The sequence below is a fragment of the Protopterus annectens genome, chromosome 4.part1, assembly GCF_019279795.1.
Source record: "Protopterus annectens isolate FY-2018-M chromosome 4.part1, PAN1.0, whole genome shotgun sequence".
In the NCBI taxonomy this organism is placed as follows: domain Eukaryota; kingdom Metazoa; phylum Chordata; order Ceratodontiformes; family Protopteridae; genus Protopterus; species Protopterus annectens.
Window position 1 is genome coordinate 361,969,404 of NC_056734.1, and position 14,623 is coordinate 361,984,026.

General features: G+C 44.9%; 1 protein-coding gene across 2 annotated transcripts in view; it reads right to left on the reverse strand.

Annotated features, from left to right (window-relative positions):
* The window catches only part of FXR1 (FMR1 autosomal homolog 1), a 1,545,230-nt gene that overhangs the window by 1,066,321 nt on the left and 464,286 nt on the right, over positions 1-14,623 (reverse strand). For both annotated transcript variants that reach the window (XM_044070180.1, XM_044070179.1), the window contains exon 4: positions 3,010-3,081. In XM_044070180.1, the coding sequence (XP_043926115.1) occupies positions 3,010-3,081 (72 nt within the window). The remainder of the gene's footprint in view (positions 1-3,009; positions 3,082-14,623) is intronic.

Genomic DNA, 14,623 nt, shown 5'->3' on the forward strand with positions numbered 1-14,623 from the left:
ACTGGCTTAGGAGAAGTTTAGTCGGTTTTGGACCTCAATGGTCTTTTTCTTTGTGTTTTTTGTGAACTCCGGTAGTCGGATTGCTTACCGACGACATTTCATGATAATTAAATCTTGATCCAAAATATTTAGAAGCAAAAATATACCGATGCTTAATAGTGCATTGGTTAAATCTAGCACAAAACCGACAGCAAGGCACGTTATGATCTGGGCCTAGGCAAGGAATACAGCACAAATGAAAATCCTTATGAGGTATTTGCTTTCCACAAGTAATGCAATTATTAACTTTTACTGACATCGGTAAGGAGCAAAAAAAAGTTTCCCCAACGGGGTACTTCGCTTTAGTTTGAAGACTTCGGTTCTGAAACTCGAATGCGAAAATTTCAGTTGTAGGCCGACCGGCACTTACGAACTGCTTCTGCTTCGGGCACCGTGTGGCAAGAAAGACTGAATAAAAAGGCATCAGCTGCATGTTTTATACCCCTGACGTCATGGAAGAGGAGACAGCAACCAACGCAGGACCCAAGACTTTGTTATTCACGCCGACTGAGGGCAACCTGCCAGCAGATTACCCAAATGCAATGACTGCAACACTAAAACACGAAGAACATCATCTCTAATACCTTTACAGGATCTCTGGTTATTTTTTCTTGTAATAGGCTCCACAAGCTTAGCAACAACCATTTCTACTTTCTATTGCTTAAGTTGTTGTGTTACAAGTTTTTGTGCTCTGGAATTATTATCAAAAATCATTTGCTTAACAGCAATCTTTCTAAACTCATGCATATTATCCAAATGGTCCCTTATTTTCTCAAATGTTCTATTTATCACTCTGCAGTTGTCCCTCTTCTTGTTAAGGCTGGAAGGCTTTTTAGTCTTTTTTTCCCCTTTTCTTTTAAAGCAATTGTACTGTCAGGTACTGACTACATGAAAAAAAGTCAAGGCATGCATAATCTGGTGAGCTCTCTAGAAAATTACTGTTAGACAAAACAGAGTTCAGAACACTGGCTCTGCAACTGATGTACTTGTGTTTTGTGGATTATTAGAAATCTTTATTACTGTGGCTATTTTGGGCAGATTTTGTTTGTTGATTACAGACCACGGGTTCAAAGTGTGATGCTCAAAGGCCCTCCCTTCTCCTTCCTCAGAAACTCATTAAGACCTTCTTGAAAGAAGATACAGACAATACAACACAGTTCACAAAGGAGCTCATGTCCTCATCTTCCAAATGGCAGCTGTAAAGAGAACGTGTCCTAATTTCTGTCTCAGAGACTGGCATCGAGGTCCTCTCTGTCACATTCTAAGGGCAAAGAGAGTGAAAGAGAACATCTCCTAGATGCACTTTCCATGCTTACAGACAGACAGACACACAGCTTTTGCATTTGAGCTGAAAATAGACTATCGCCAATGGTTAGGCAGTGAGGCACCAACAATGGTTAGGCAGTGAGGCACTCCTGCACCACTACAGATGTATCTGTACTGGAAAACTCCTACATCAGTACAGACAGATGACATCCAACAGCAAACTGACATCCAACAAAGGATCTCCCCTGTAAGCCCTGGTGTGGGAGACTCTGATGAAACACTGAGATATGTCAGAGACCCTTCAGGACGAACCTTCAGAAAAAAGTTCCAGTCCCAAGTTCAAGTACTAAAAACTGGCCAGAAGATTACAGATCACTCTCAAGGCGACAGCGGCTTACTGACGAGCTCAAAACGGCTGACTGGAGGAAATGTAGTGATGACACACAGGAATGTACCCTCTACAGTGTCGGCAAGTGGTGCTCCTAAAATCATCCACCAACATAAAATAACGGTCATGAACTCAACTGTTTGGTACTGAAACACAGGACCAGCAAGGCAATCTTGGGAATGGTCTAACCTCAAGGAAGTGTGTGTGATTATGCTTCATCTTCTTAAAGTTCTTCAGCACAGACTCAAGTCATGGAAAGGACAGTCTCACTGATACCTGCAATGGGCACTTACAGTCATCATCACATTAAAAGAGTCAAAGGCCTCAAGTCTTTCCCTCCTGAGACTACAAGATGTCAAACTGCAACACTGGTAGTTAGAAAAACTTTCCACAAATAAAATCAAGACAAAGGCCCAAACAATACAACAGTCAGCCCTATGGCACTGACTGATGAAGCTCTGACTATGTTGCAGGTGAACCAGTTTTAACTAATGGCTCTGGTGCCTGTAGGATCTCACCATGATGGATGGAAGTAAAAGGTAATTTCTAATCATTAATCTTGTGGGGAAGGAAGCGATTATGGCTCACCACGTGGATGCTACCTAAAGGGAGCACTAGATGTTACTTACATCCACTGGAGTCCAGGCCTACCAATCCTGCATTGTCCAAATGTATTTGCATTGTAAGCAGAGGAGAACCTGGCATGTGAAAGCATGCCTCCCCTCAAAAGACAGCAACAGCAGAACTCAGAAGAGCTGCTGAGAAAGGATGAGGTGCTCCCACATGGAGTGGGAAGGCCACTCAGCAGGACGAGCAAGCTGGCCCACTCCATAGCACCAGGCTGTTGCCAGGAAATGTAGGGCCTTTTGAGATCCCTGGGCAGGAACACATGGACAATAAAGTGCTCCTCAAGCCTAGGAATAGCCAGCTCCCACTCACCCAGAATGAATGTACTGACTGGGTACAGGTACAGCACCCATCTGGTGAGGTCATACAGTAAGCAAAAAGACTCAAAACAGTATGAATGGCAGTAAAGACCTAGAGTTACACAAGTGAGTGGTGCTCTGCTACTGCAGTAGATAATATATTGGTCTTGTGCCACCACGAGGTACGTAGCCCTATATCCCCTTAAGATCTGTTGAGAAAAACAGAATAAATCAGAGAACTAAAGGCAAGAGAGGGGAGTATCCCAAAACCCAGGTGCACACCTAGAAGAGGATACTTTACTGAAAGGCAATTAATACTGAACAAATTATGTACTAAAAAAAGTACTAAACATTATTAAATGTTACAGAACATCAAGATGTTTAACTTACTTCTCCTTTCATCATTCGAATTTTGGCAAGCCACCATCCGCACGGTTCCTGTTCATTTGCTCTGGAGTAAACCTAAAGAAAAAAATAAGCTAGTAATTAACATTAAATGAAAGAACAGCTATCTTTTCTTTGAGTAAAGTTGGCAAAAAATTAAATTACGCTACTAAAAACCTTCCTACCTCCAGAAGCAGAAAAAAGTACAGTTGTATACACTTGCCATAAATGTAGATGTTCGAGTGTATTCACTGTTGCAGTCATTACATTTGGGTTATTTGCTTGCAGGTAGCCCTCAGTCGGCCTGATTAACAAAGTCTTGGGTCCTGCATCGGTTGCTGTCTCTTCTTCCGTGACGTCAAGTCGTCAGGGGTATAAAACATGCAGCCGACGTCATTACATCAGTTTTTCTTGCCCCAGATGTCAGGTGCCCCCCTAATGGGAAGCAATTAAATCTATAAATATACAAGGTTATACCTCAAACAAAAAAGCAAATACAACAAAAAGCTTTTAAGCATTGAAAAGGAGAGAAGAGGTATAGCCAAACGAAGTCAGGGGGCTGGCGGGAGGGTAACCAGGACTGCAACAGTGAATACACTCGAACATCTACATTTATGGTAAGTGTACACAACTGTACTATGTTATTCGTGTTTCACTGTTGCAGTCATTACATTGGGTAGATTCCCAAAGCTAAGGATGGGAGGAGGAACTCCGATAGCATTAGGACCAACTATAAGGCCCTGCAAAAAGTACAGTTTTGTACCTACCATAAATGTAGATGTTCGAGTGGTTATGCTGCTGCAGTCATCACACTAGGGTTATCCTGCCATTAGGCGGTCCCGCAGTTGGCCTGAATTCCAAAGCCTTGGTCCGGCATCGGTTGTCGTCACTTCTTCCCTGACGTCAGTGCGGCAGGGGTATAAAAGAGGCAGCCGACGCCATTTTCTTCAGTTTTTCTTGCCCCAGATGTCAGGTGCCCCAAACTAAGAAGGCAAAATAAGAAGCTTGCAAAAAGTACAGTTTTGTACCTACCATAAATGTAGATGTCCGATAGGTGTGCATCTGCTGTCATAAAGTACAGTTTTGTACCTACCATAAATGTAGATGTCCGAATTGGATAGCATCTGCAGTCATAACAACTGGGTTGTCCTGTCGTCAGGCAGCCCTTCAGTCGGCCGGATTCCAAAGTCCGGGTCCGGCTTCGGCTGATGTCGCACTTCACCCGACGTCATCTCTGTTGGTCTTCGGGTATAAAAGCATCAGCCGACGCCATTTTCTTCAGTGTTTCTTGCCCCAGATGCCAGAAGCCCTATAGAAGGCTAAAAATTTTGGATAGATGCCAATGTTTCCAAAAGATAGAGGTAAACACAAAAATAAGCATGTATGTACATAAATACAAACAAATACACCATGAAAGAAATCCCCCCACTAGCTAGCTATTAGAAGGGTAAACACCCTAGGAGTACCACAGAGGGAAGGAGGGAGGGTAATCCTGACTGCAGATGCTATCCAATTCGGACATCTACATTTATGGTAGGTACAAAACTGTACTATGTCCTTCATGGATGCATCTGCAGTCATAACAACTGGGTAGAATACCATAGCCAACTAGGGAGGAGGATAAAAGTAAATTATGGTGTGTTTAGGATCCCTTGCAGAACAGCAGTGGCAAACCCTGCTCGGGATCTGGAATATAGAGGTAAATTATAATGCTTGGCAAATGTATGCACGGAGGTCCAAGTAGCCGCCTCAATAATGTCTTTGGTAGCCACTCCTCGTAAGAAGGCTGTGGTAGTGGCTGTTGCCCTTGTAGAATGAGGTCTTATGTTCTGTGGAATTGGCTTTCCATGGAAGGAGTAACAGAATCGTATGCAATTTCCTATCCATTTGGAGATTGTCTGTTTGGAAATAGCTTTTCCTTCCCTTCCTGTTGCATAGGCTACGAAAAGTTGGTCAGTCTTTCTGCTATTTTTGTTCTGTCCAAGTAGTAGCGTAGCTGTCTATGTACATCCAAGGTATGCAGTATTCTTTCCCTCTGTTTTGTGGGTTGGGAAAGAAGGTAGGCAGGTGGATTGCCTGGTTTAAAGACACTCTGGATACCACCTTAGGCATAAATGTAGGATTAGTCCTCATGGACACTATCTTGGTGGAAGATTAGAAAGGGTTGCACTGCCATTAAGGCCTGTAGTTCTGAAACCCTCCTTGCTGAAGTAATTGCCAGTAGGAAAGCAGTTTTCCATGACAGGTGTTGTAGGTCTGCTGTTGCTGCTGGTTCAAAAGGTGATAGTGTCAATTTTTCTAGCACAAAGTTCAAGTCCCAAGCTGGCAATGGTGGTTTCCTTGGAGGTTTTACATTCTTGATTCCTCTGAGGAACTGCCTGAGCAAAGGGTGTGAAAAACAGGTGGATCAAAGCTGTATTCTGCTGAAATAGCTGATGCATGAATCTTGATGGAGGAGTAGGACAGGCCTGAATGAAGTAGTTCGGCCAGATACTCCAGAATGTTAGGCATATCTATGTTTGATACATCTTTTCCTCTTTCAGAACTCCAAATGACAAACCTTTTCCATTTCCCAGCATAATTCCTTCTAGTTGAAGGCCTGCGTGCTTCAAGAATAATGTCTTTAACTCTTTGTGAAAGTTCTGTATTAGCAGCTGCTATGTGATGTTCCATGCAGTCAGTTGCAGCGTTTTTAGGTTTGGATGCATGGTGCTGAAGTTGTTCTGAGTTAGCATCAAAGGCATCAGGGGAATTGGCCACATATTGTTCCGAGACATGCTCCTCAGCAGTGGGTACCAATGCTGTCTTGGCCAGTTTGGAGCTATCAGGATTATCCTTGGACGTTCCTCCTTGATTTTTAGTAGTACTTTGTGTATCAAGGGAAGAGGTGGGAATGCATATGCTGTTAGGCCTTTCCAGCTGAAGGAGAGCGAGTCCACTTTCCATGCTAGTGGGTGGAATGTCCTTGTGCAGAATTTTTGAGCTGGTGATTGAGAGGTGATGCGAATAGATCTATCTGAGGCATTCCCATTTCTTGAGATGGTCTTGAAGATATCCGGTGCAGCTGCCATTCGTGGGCATCCGATGTGGTCCTGCTTAACATATCTGCTAGAGTTTTCTTTTCCTGGCACAAATATTGCCTGTAACTGGATGTTGTAGCTGAGTGCCAGGGTCCACAGCTCCAAAGTCATTCTGCATAGGGGTAAGAATGAGTGCCTCCCTGTTTGTTGATGTACCACATGACTGTGGTGTTGTCTGTCCTTATCATCAAGTGGTCCTCCTTGAGAAATGGTCTGAACTTTTGGATTGCCAGTTTTACTGCCAGCATTTCTTTTAGGTTGATGTGCAGGTGAAGTTGGTCCTGTGTCCACAATCCTTGTACGCATTTGTCCAGCATATGCCCCATCCTAGGTCTGAAGCATCTGTTGTGATGGTCTGGCTTGCTTGACCCTTGCGAAAGGGCAGGCCTGGGTTTGACTGGCATGCCTGAGCCCACCATAGGAACTCCTGTTTTAAGCATGGTATTAGTGGGATTTCCGTTTCTAGGCTGTGTCTGTGTTGGGACCATAAATTCTTTAGGTACCACTGTAGTTTTCTCATATGTAGTCTGGCAAATGGAACCAAGATTATGCATGATGCCATGAAACCCAAGGCCTGCAGTACCTTTCTTGCTGTTAACTTGTTCAGTTTTGTTAGTGCCAAGAAGTAAAGAGGGAGTTCTATTTGTTTTTCTGTAGTTAGGAATGCCATTTGTTTTACTGTGTCCAATTCCGCTCCCAGGAAAGTCCTTGTCTGGGATGGTATCAGTCTTGACTTTTGTAAATTGACTGTGTATCCCAGTGCTTGAAGCAAGTAAATGACCCTTTGTAAATCTGTTGTCAGCTTGCTTTTGTTGTCTCCTTGTATCAGGCAGTCATCCAGGTATGGATAAATTTGAATTCCTGTAGTCTGCAATGGCGATTACTGATGCCAGGCATTTTGTGAATACTCTGGGCAGTAGATAAGCCAAAGGGCAATGCTGAGAATTGATAGTGCTCTGATCCTGCAAGAAATCTGAGGTATCTTCTGCAGATTGGTCGAATGGGGACGTGCAGGTATGCCTCCTTGAGATCTAGAGTTACCAGCCAACACTCCTTGCCCAGCATGGGAAGAAGTTGCTGTAGGGTCAGCATTTTGAATTTTGGGACAATGATGTAAGTATTCAGGGTGGACAGGTCTAGAATTGGTCTCCAACTTTTTCCTTTCTTGGAACTAGGAATAGTCTGGAGTAGAACCCTTTCCTTGCTCTGCTGTTGGCACTTTCTCCACAGCTCTCATGTTTGCTAACTCCATTATCTGTTGTAGAGCCTCTGTCTTTTGATTTGGAGGTAGATTTGGCATTCCTCTTTTGTCTGGTAAAGTGTGGAAGTGGAACCGGTAACCTTGATCTATGGTTCGTAAAATCCACTTGTCCTTTGTTATGTGGTGCCAGTTTTTTGAAAATAAGGTTAGCTTTCCGCCTAGAGGAGCTGCTATTTGTTCCCTGGTAGGCGGGTTTAGGATCAAGTCACTGTGGCTGTGTTGATGTAGTGGCAGGTGTTGAGTCTGTGCCTCTGTTGTTACCTTGCCACTGTCGTCCTCTGTAGGCACCTCCTCTGGATTGGTTTCTGCCTCTGGAGCGTCTATTCCTGCCCCTTTGAGGTCTTGTGGAGTCAGGAAAGGACCAAGTTTTGGCAGGCCAGTTCCTGCTAAACCTTGGGGGTTGAACCTGCAAGAAATCTTTAACTGTCTGGACTGATTTTGCCTTTTCTTCCATTTTCTTCATAACCTGCTGGGCAGGTGTACCAAACAAACTTGTTTTATCCATAGGAGCATCTAGCAATTTAGATTTAACATGATCCGGTAAAGCTTGCTCCTTTAGCCATGCATGCCTTCTAATTACAGTGCCAGTCATGGCTGATCTAAATGAAGCCTCCAGTGCATCATAGCCACATTTTAAAGAATGGTTACTAACTTGCTGTATGTTATTTACCATTTCTAATACATATTTCTTATCAAGAGATTCATCAGTGGTTAGCTTTTTAGTTAACTGATCAAGCATAAACTCTTGGTATTGTATCATGTGAAACTGACAGTTTAAAGCTCTAGCTGAGAGAGTGGCTGAAGTGTAAACCTTTTACCCCATCTGTCTAATGACCTTGCTTCCCTTTCAGAAGGAACAGGGTTTTTAGCTATGGTCGGCTACTGCCTTGGGACCCTGGGCAATAGTTTCGCGCTCTGCAAGAGGGGCCTTGTAAAGGTGGTGTTGAGTATCTGGCATCCTGTAAAATCTGGCTGGTTCGGCAGGCGCTGGGGGTAGAGAATCTGGAGCGGAGCAGACATCATTGAAAGCATCATCCACCACAGAGAGAACAGGAGGTATAGCTAAGGGCCTGTGCTGTGGAAGGTGCAAAAAGGTCCTAAGTCTTTTCCTGGAGTCTGAAAAATCCTGTTGCTGCCATTGGAACTGTTCTCGCATGGCATGCAAGGTTTCCCCAAAGGAGAATTCTTCTGGTGGGGAAGCAGCTGGAATGGATTCTTCAGCATCAGAATCTTCAAAATTAGAGAAAGGAGCCTCTGGCTGGTCAGTTATGTCTGATTCATCAGCAGAATCATCAGAGGACACTGGCTCATGGGGCTCTGCCCTAGGTCTCTTCTCTGGGGGCTGAGAAGCCCTGTCTGGGTGAGATTGAGATCCTCTAATTAATGAAATTAAATCTTCTGCCAAAGTAAGCATTTGAGAACTGGAAGAGGGCCTGGTTGAGGGGGTTTAACAGGCACTGTTTTAGTAGTCTTGGCTGCTTTAGCCCTGGCGAAGGCCTTAATGGACATGGCTGCTGGAGGCCTAGCAGCACCACGTGCTGGGGTAGAGACATCCAAGGGAATGGTGTCTGATAAGTCAGTGGTAAGCACCGTAGTGGGTAAAATTTCTGAGGCCGATTCAAGAGTGTTAGCAGGGACCTCAGTTGTAGAGATAGATTCAGCTGTATTTTGATCAGTTTTCTCGGTTTCGGCGAAACAGAGACACTCGGTTTGCTTAACCATGGTTTCGGCGAAACCGCGGACCGCGAGTGTCAGTCTTTTCTTTGCTTTTTGGCAGAATGCGTAGTCGGAGGATCCGGCGGCATAATGTACGCAAAATCAGAACCGAAAAACTGTTCTGCAAACTCCGACCGGCGTCTAAGCGTTCGTCGGTTGAAAGAAGCACAGGACGAACAGGCTGCTACGTCGTGGGCTGGGCCTAAGCAAGGCAGGCAGTAAGAGTGGAAATCTTTATGAGGTATTTGTTTCCCACAGGTTAAACAATTATTAACTTTTTCTGACATCGGCTGAGGCAAGAAAGAGTCCCCAACGGGTACTTAGCTTTAGAAGTCTTGGTAGTATTCGGTAGAAGTAATCTCTGGATCCGACCGACCGGCACTTGCGAACAGCTTCTGCTTGAGCCACGCGGCAAGAAAGACTGAAGAAAATGGCATCGGCTGATGCTTTTATACCAGACCAACAGAGATGACGTCGGGTGAAGTGCGACATCAGCGAAGCGGACCGGACTTTGGAATCCGGCCGACTGAAGGGCTGCCTGACGACAGGACAACCCAGTTGTTATGACTGCAGATGCATCCATGAAGGACATCATATGGGTTGTCCTGCCTCAGGCAGCCCTTCGGTCGGCCGGATTCCAAAGTCTGGGTCCGGCGTCGGCTGATGTCGCCCTTTCCACGACGTCAGAGCGCCTGGGGTATAAAAGCGTCAGCCGACACCATCTTCCTCAGTGTTTCTTGCCCCAGATGCCAGGTGCCCTCAAAGGAAGGCTAAATTTGGAGAAATGCAATAAATTCCAAACATGCACAGAAATATATATATATATATATATATATATATATATATATATATATATATATATATATATAGATATATAAAACAAATACACCATAATAGATAACCCCAGCTAGCTATGAGAGGGAAAAGTACCCAATAAATACCAAAGAGGGGAAGGAGGGAGGGTAAACCTGACTGCAGATGCATACCTATCGGACATCTACATTTATGGTACGTACAAAACTGTACTATGTCCTTCAAGGATGCATCTGCAGTCATAACATATGGGTAGAATACCAATAGCCAATCTGGGGGAGGAGGATCTATGTAAAGGATGGTGTAGCTAAAATGCCCTGCAGGACTGCCGTAGTAAAGCCTGCTCTGGATCTGGAATATAAAGGTAAATTGTAATGCTTGGAAAATGTATGCACGGAGCTCCATGTAGCAGCTTCTAAAATGTCCTTGGTAGCCACCCCTCTTAAGAAGGCTGTGGAGGTGGCTGTGGCTCTAATGAGATCTAATGTTAGCTGGCACAGTTTTTCCATGAAAGGAATAACAAAAACGAATGCAATTCCCTATCCATTTTGAAATTGTCTGTTTGGAAATTGCTTTTCCTTGTGCACCAGCAGCATATGCTACCAACAGCTGGTCAGTTTTTCTGTAGCTTTTAGTTATGTCCAAGTAGTAGCGCAACTGTCTGTGTATGTCCAGGGTGTGCAGAAGTTTCTCCCCTTTGTTTTGTGAATTTGGAAAGAAGGTAGGCAGGTGAATAGCTTGGTTTAATGAGACCCTGGATACCACCTTTGGCATAAATGAAGGATTGGTTCTCAATGAGACTCTGTCCTGATGAAAAATAAGAAATGGCTGTACTGCCATGAGGGCCTGTAACTCAGATACTCTTCTTGCTGAGGTTATGGCCAGAAGGAAGGCGGTCTTCCAAGGCAGGAACTGTAGTTCTGCAGATGCTGCTGGTTCAAAGGGAGGCAGAGTTAGTTTTTCCAACACGAAGTTAAGGTCCCAAGTAGGCACTGGAGGTTTCCTTGGAGGATTGATGTTTTTAATTCCTCTTAGAAACTGTCTTAGGAGAGGATGAGAAAAGACAGGTGGATCAGTATTGTACTCTGCTGAAATTGCTGAAGCATGACTTTTAATGGAAGAGTAAGACAGGCCATTGTGGAGCATTTCTGCCAAGTATTCCAGGATATGTGCCATGTTCATCACTGTCGCATCTAGTTCCTTTGTGGTGCTCCAAGTAATATGCCTTTCTTGTGGAAGGCCGGCGAGCTTCCATGATGATATCTTTCACTCTCTTGGATAGCTTATCCTGAGGAGGAGTCAAGGTATTTTCCAGGCTGTTAGTTGCAAGGTTTTCAGGTTGGAATGCAGAGTTTTGTAATTGTGCTGTGTCAGGAGAAGTGGCCATTGAGGAAGAGGCCATGGTTTCGTGCGTGACATGCTCTTTAACAGTGGGTACCAGTGCTGTCTTGGCCAGTCCGGAGCTATCAGAATCACTTTTGGCTGCTCTGTCCTGATCTTCAGTAAGACCTTGGTCATTAATGGAAGAGGTGGAAATGCATACACTGTTAGAGTTCTCCAGCTGAAAGATAGGGCGTCCACTTTCCATGCTTGTGGGTGGTATGTCCTTGAGCAGAATTTCTTCAGCTGATGATTGTGGGGGGAGGCAAAAAGATCTATGTCTGGCCTTCCCCATGATTGTGTTATCTGTAGGAAGATGTCTGGGTGCAGCATCCATTCGTGTGCATCCATGATATTTCTGCTTAAGCTGTCCGCCAGTATATTGTCTTTTCCTGGCACAAACTAGGATTGCAGTTCTATATTGAGTTTCAAGGAAAGTTCCCATAGATTCATTGCCAGTCTGCAAAGAGGGTAGGAATGGGTGCCTCCTTTCTTGTTTATGTACCACATAACTGTGGTGTTGTCTGTCCTTATTAGCAGGTGGTCTTGATGCAGAAAGAGTTTGAAGGCCTCGACTGCATGTATCACTGCCAGCATTTCCTTTTGGTTTATGTGCATGCATAGCTCCTTTTGTGACCATAGTCCTTGAATACATCTGCCCTCCATGTGTGCTCCCCAACCGTGGTCTGAAGCGTCCGTTGTAATGGTTTGGCTGGCTATTGGCTTGCTGAAGGGCAGACCCCTGTTTGAATGGCTTGCTTGAACCCACTACAGAAATTCCTTTTGGAGGCATGGAATGAGTGGGATCAAAGTTTCTAAGCTGTGACTGTGCTGAGTCCATAAACTCCTTAGGTACCATTGTAGTTTCCTCATATGCAGCCTTGCTTGTGGAATCAGAGGAATGCAAGATGCCATGTAACCCAGGGCCTGCAGGATTTTCCTTGCAGTCAGCTGAGTTTGTCTTGTCAGATTCTTGAAGTAATCCGGTAGTTGTCTTTGTTTTTCTTCTGTGAGAAAAGCCATTTGGGTGGTTGTGTCTAGATCCGCACCCAGAAAAGTTATTCTTTGGGATGGAACAAATCTTGATTTGTGAATGTTGACTGTATATCCCAAGGCCTGCAGTAGGTGGATGGCATAATTCAAGTCCTTTACCAAAGTTTGTTGGCTGTCCGCTTGTATAAGGCAGTCGTCCAGATATGGGTATATTTGAATCGGCTGAAGTCTGCAGTGTGCAATTACTGATGCCAGGCATTTGGTGAATACTCTGGGCAGTAGATAAGCCAAAGGGCAATGCTGAGAATTGATAATGCTCTGAACCTGCAAGAAATCTGAGGTGTCTTCTGCAACTTTGTCTGATAGGGACATGCAGGTATGCCTCCTTGAGGTCTAGAGTCACCAGCCAAGACCCCTTGCCCAGCATGGGAAGGAGTTGCTGTAGAGTCAGCATTTTGAATTTTGGCACAATGAGATAAGTATTCAGTGCGGACAAGTCGAGAATAGGCCTCTATTGATTTTCTTTTCTTGGAACAAGGAATAGTCTGGAATAAAATCCTTGGCCTTGTTCTGAAAGAGGAACCTTTTCTGTAGCTTTCATTTGCATTAAGTTGGAGATTTGTTTCAAAGCCTCTGCCCTTTGATTTGGTGGCAGGTCTGGCATGCCTTTTCTTTTTGGCAATGTGTGAAAATGGAACCTGTATCCTTTGTTTATTATTTGCAGTGTCCATTTGTCTCTTGTAATACTGTGCCAATTTTCTGAGAATAAAGAAAGCTTTCCGCCCAAAGGTGCTTCTAATTGAGCCCTGGTTGGCGGAGTCAAAGCAAAGTCATTGAGTCTGTCCTTGTGCAGCAGTTGTAGGTCCTGCACTACCTCTCTGGTTGGGAGGCTGCCATTAGCGTCCTCTGTAGGAGCCTCTAGCTTGCCCTCTACCTCTGGCACACCTGTTCTTGCCTCTCTGAAATCTTTCTGTGTCCGGAAAGGACCAATTCTTGGTAGGCCAATTTCTGCTGAATCTTGGTGGTTGGACTTGTAGAAAATCTTTGACTGTTTGTACAGATTTTGCCTTTTCCTCAAATTTCTTTAAGACCTCCTGAGCAGTGGAGCATCCAGAAGCTTAGCTTTAACATGGTCTGGCAGAGATTGTTCCTTCAGCCAAGCATGCCTACGTATGACTGCACCTGTCATAGCTGACCTACATGAAGCTTCCAATGCATCATTACCACACTGTAATAAATGGTTGCTAACCTTCTGGGAGTTATGCACCAGATCCTGAAGTGATTTGCGATCTAGGGGTTCAGGTGAAGACAGTTTCTTATGCAATTCATCTAACAAATACTCTTGGTACTGTATCATATGAAATTGACAATTTAATGCCCTCAAAGAAAGAGTAGCAGAAGTATACACTTTTTTACCCCATCTCTCTAAAGCCCTGGACTCCCTTTCAGAGGGAAGTGGATTTTTAGTAGTGGCAGCTGCAACCCCTTTAGGGCCCTGGGAAATAGTTTCTGGATCAGGAGAGTGGGCCTTGTAAAGAAAAAGATGGGAGTCCGGGACCCTGTACTACCTATCGGGTTTGACAGGGGCCGGAGGAAGAGTGTCAGGGGTTATGTTAGACTCAGAGTACACATCATCAATGACATTCAAAACAGGAGGAATAGCCAAAGGGTCTATGCTGAGGTAAATGCAGAAAAGTTCTTAATCTTTTCCTGGAATCAGAGAATTCCTGGCCCTGCCATTTGAAATGCTCTCTCATAGTGTGAAGGGTCTCCCCGAAGGATAGTTCTTCAGGAGGGGAGGCCGAGGGGATTGATTCCTCTGCATCAGAATCCTTGCAGGCCGAAAAAGTCTCCTCCTGGTAGTCCGAGAGAGCAGAGCCATCAGAGGCCTCCTCTGAGGAGTGGGGATCAGAGGGCTCAACCCTGGGCCTTTTGTCTAGAGGGGGTTGACAGCCCCTGTCCGGATGGGGTTGAGAGCCCCTAATTTAGGAAATAAGGTCCTCTGCTAAAGTTAGAATCTGTGAACTTGTAGAGGGCCCCTGAGGAATAACCCTGGGAGGCATAGCTTTTGTATGTTTAGCAGCTTTAGCCCTGGTGAATGCCTTTATGGACATGGATGCAGGAGGCCTAGCTGCACCACGTGCTGGTGTAGTTTTGTCTAGTGGAATGGTGTCGGAAGTTTCCAAGACACCAGTTTCTGAAGGAAATTTAATAACCGACTCAGCAGGGGCCTCCGGGGCCGAGGGTGTTGGTTGAGCGGTTTCGAGGGTCGGAAGTTCCAAGGACTCGGTTTCAGCCGAGACCGAGACACTCACGGTAGGCCTGGCCGTGGTTTCAGCTGAAACCGGGGCCCGCGAGTGTCGGTCCTTGTCCTTCC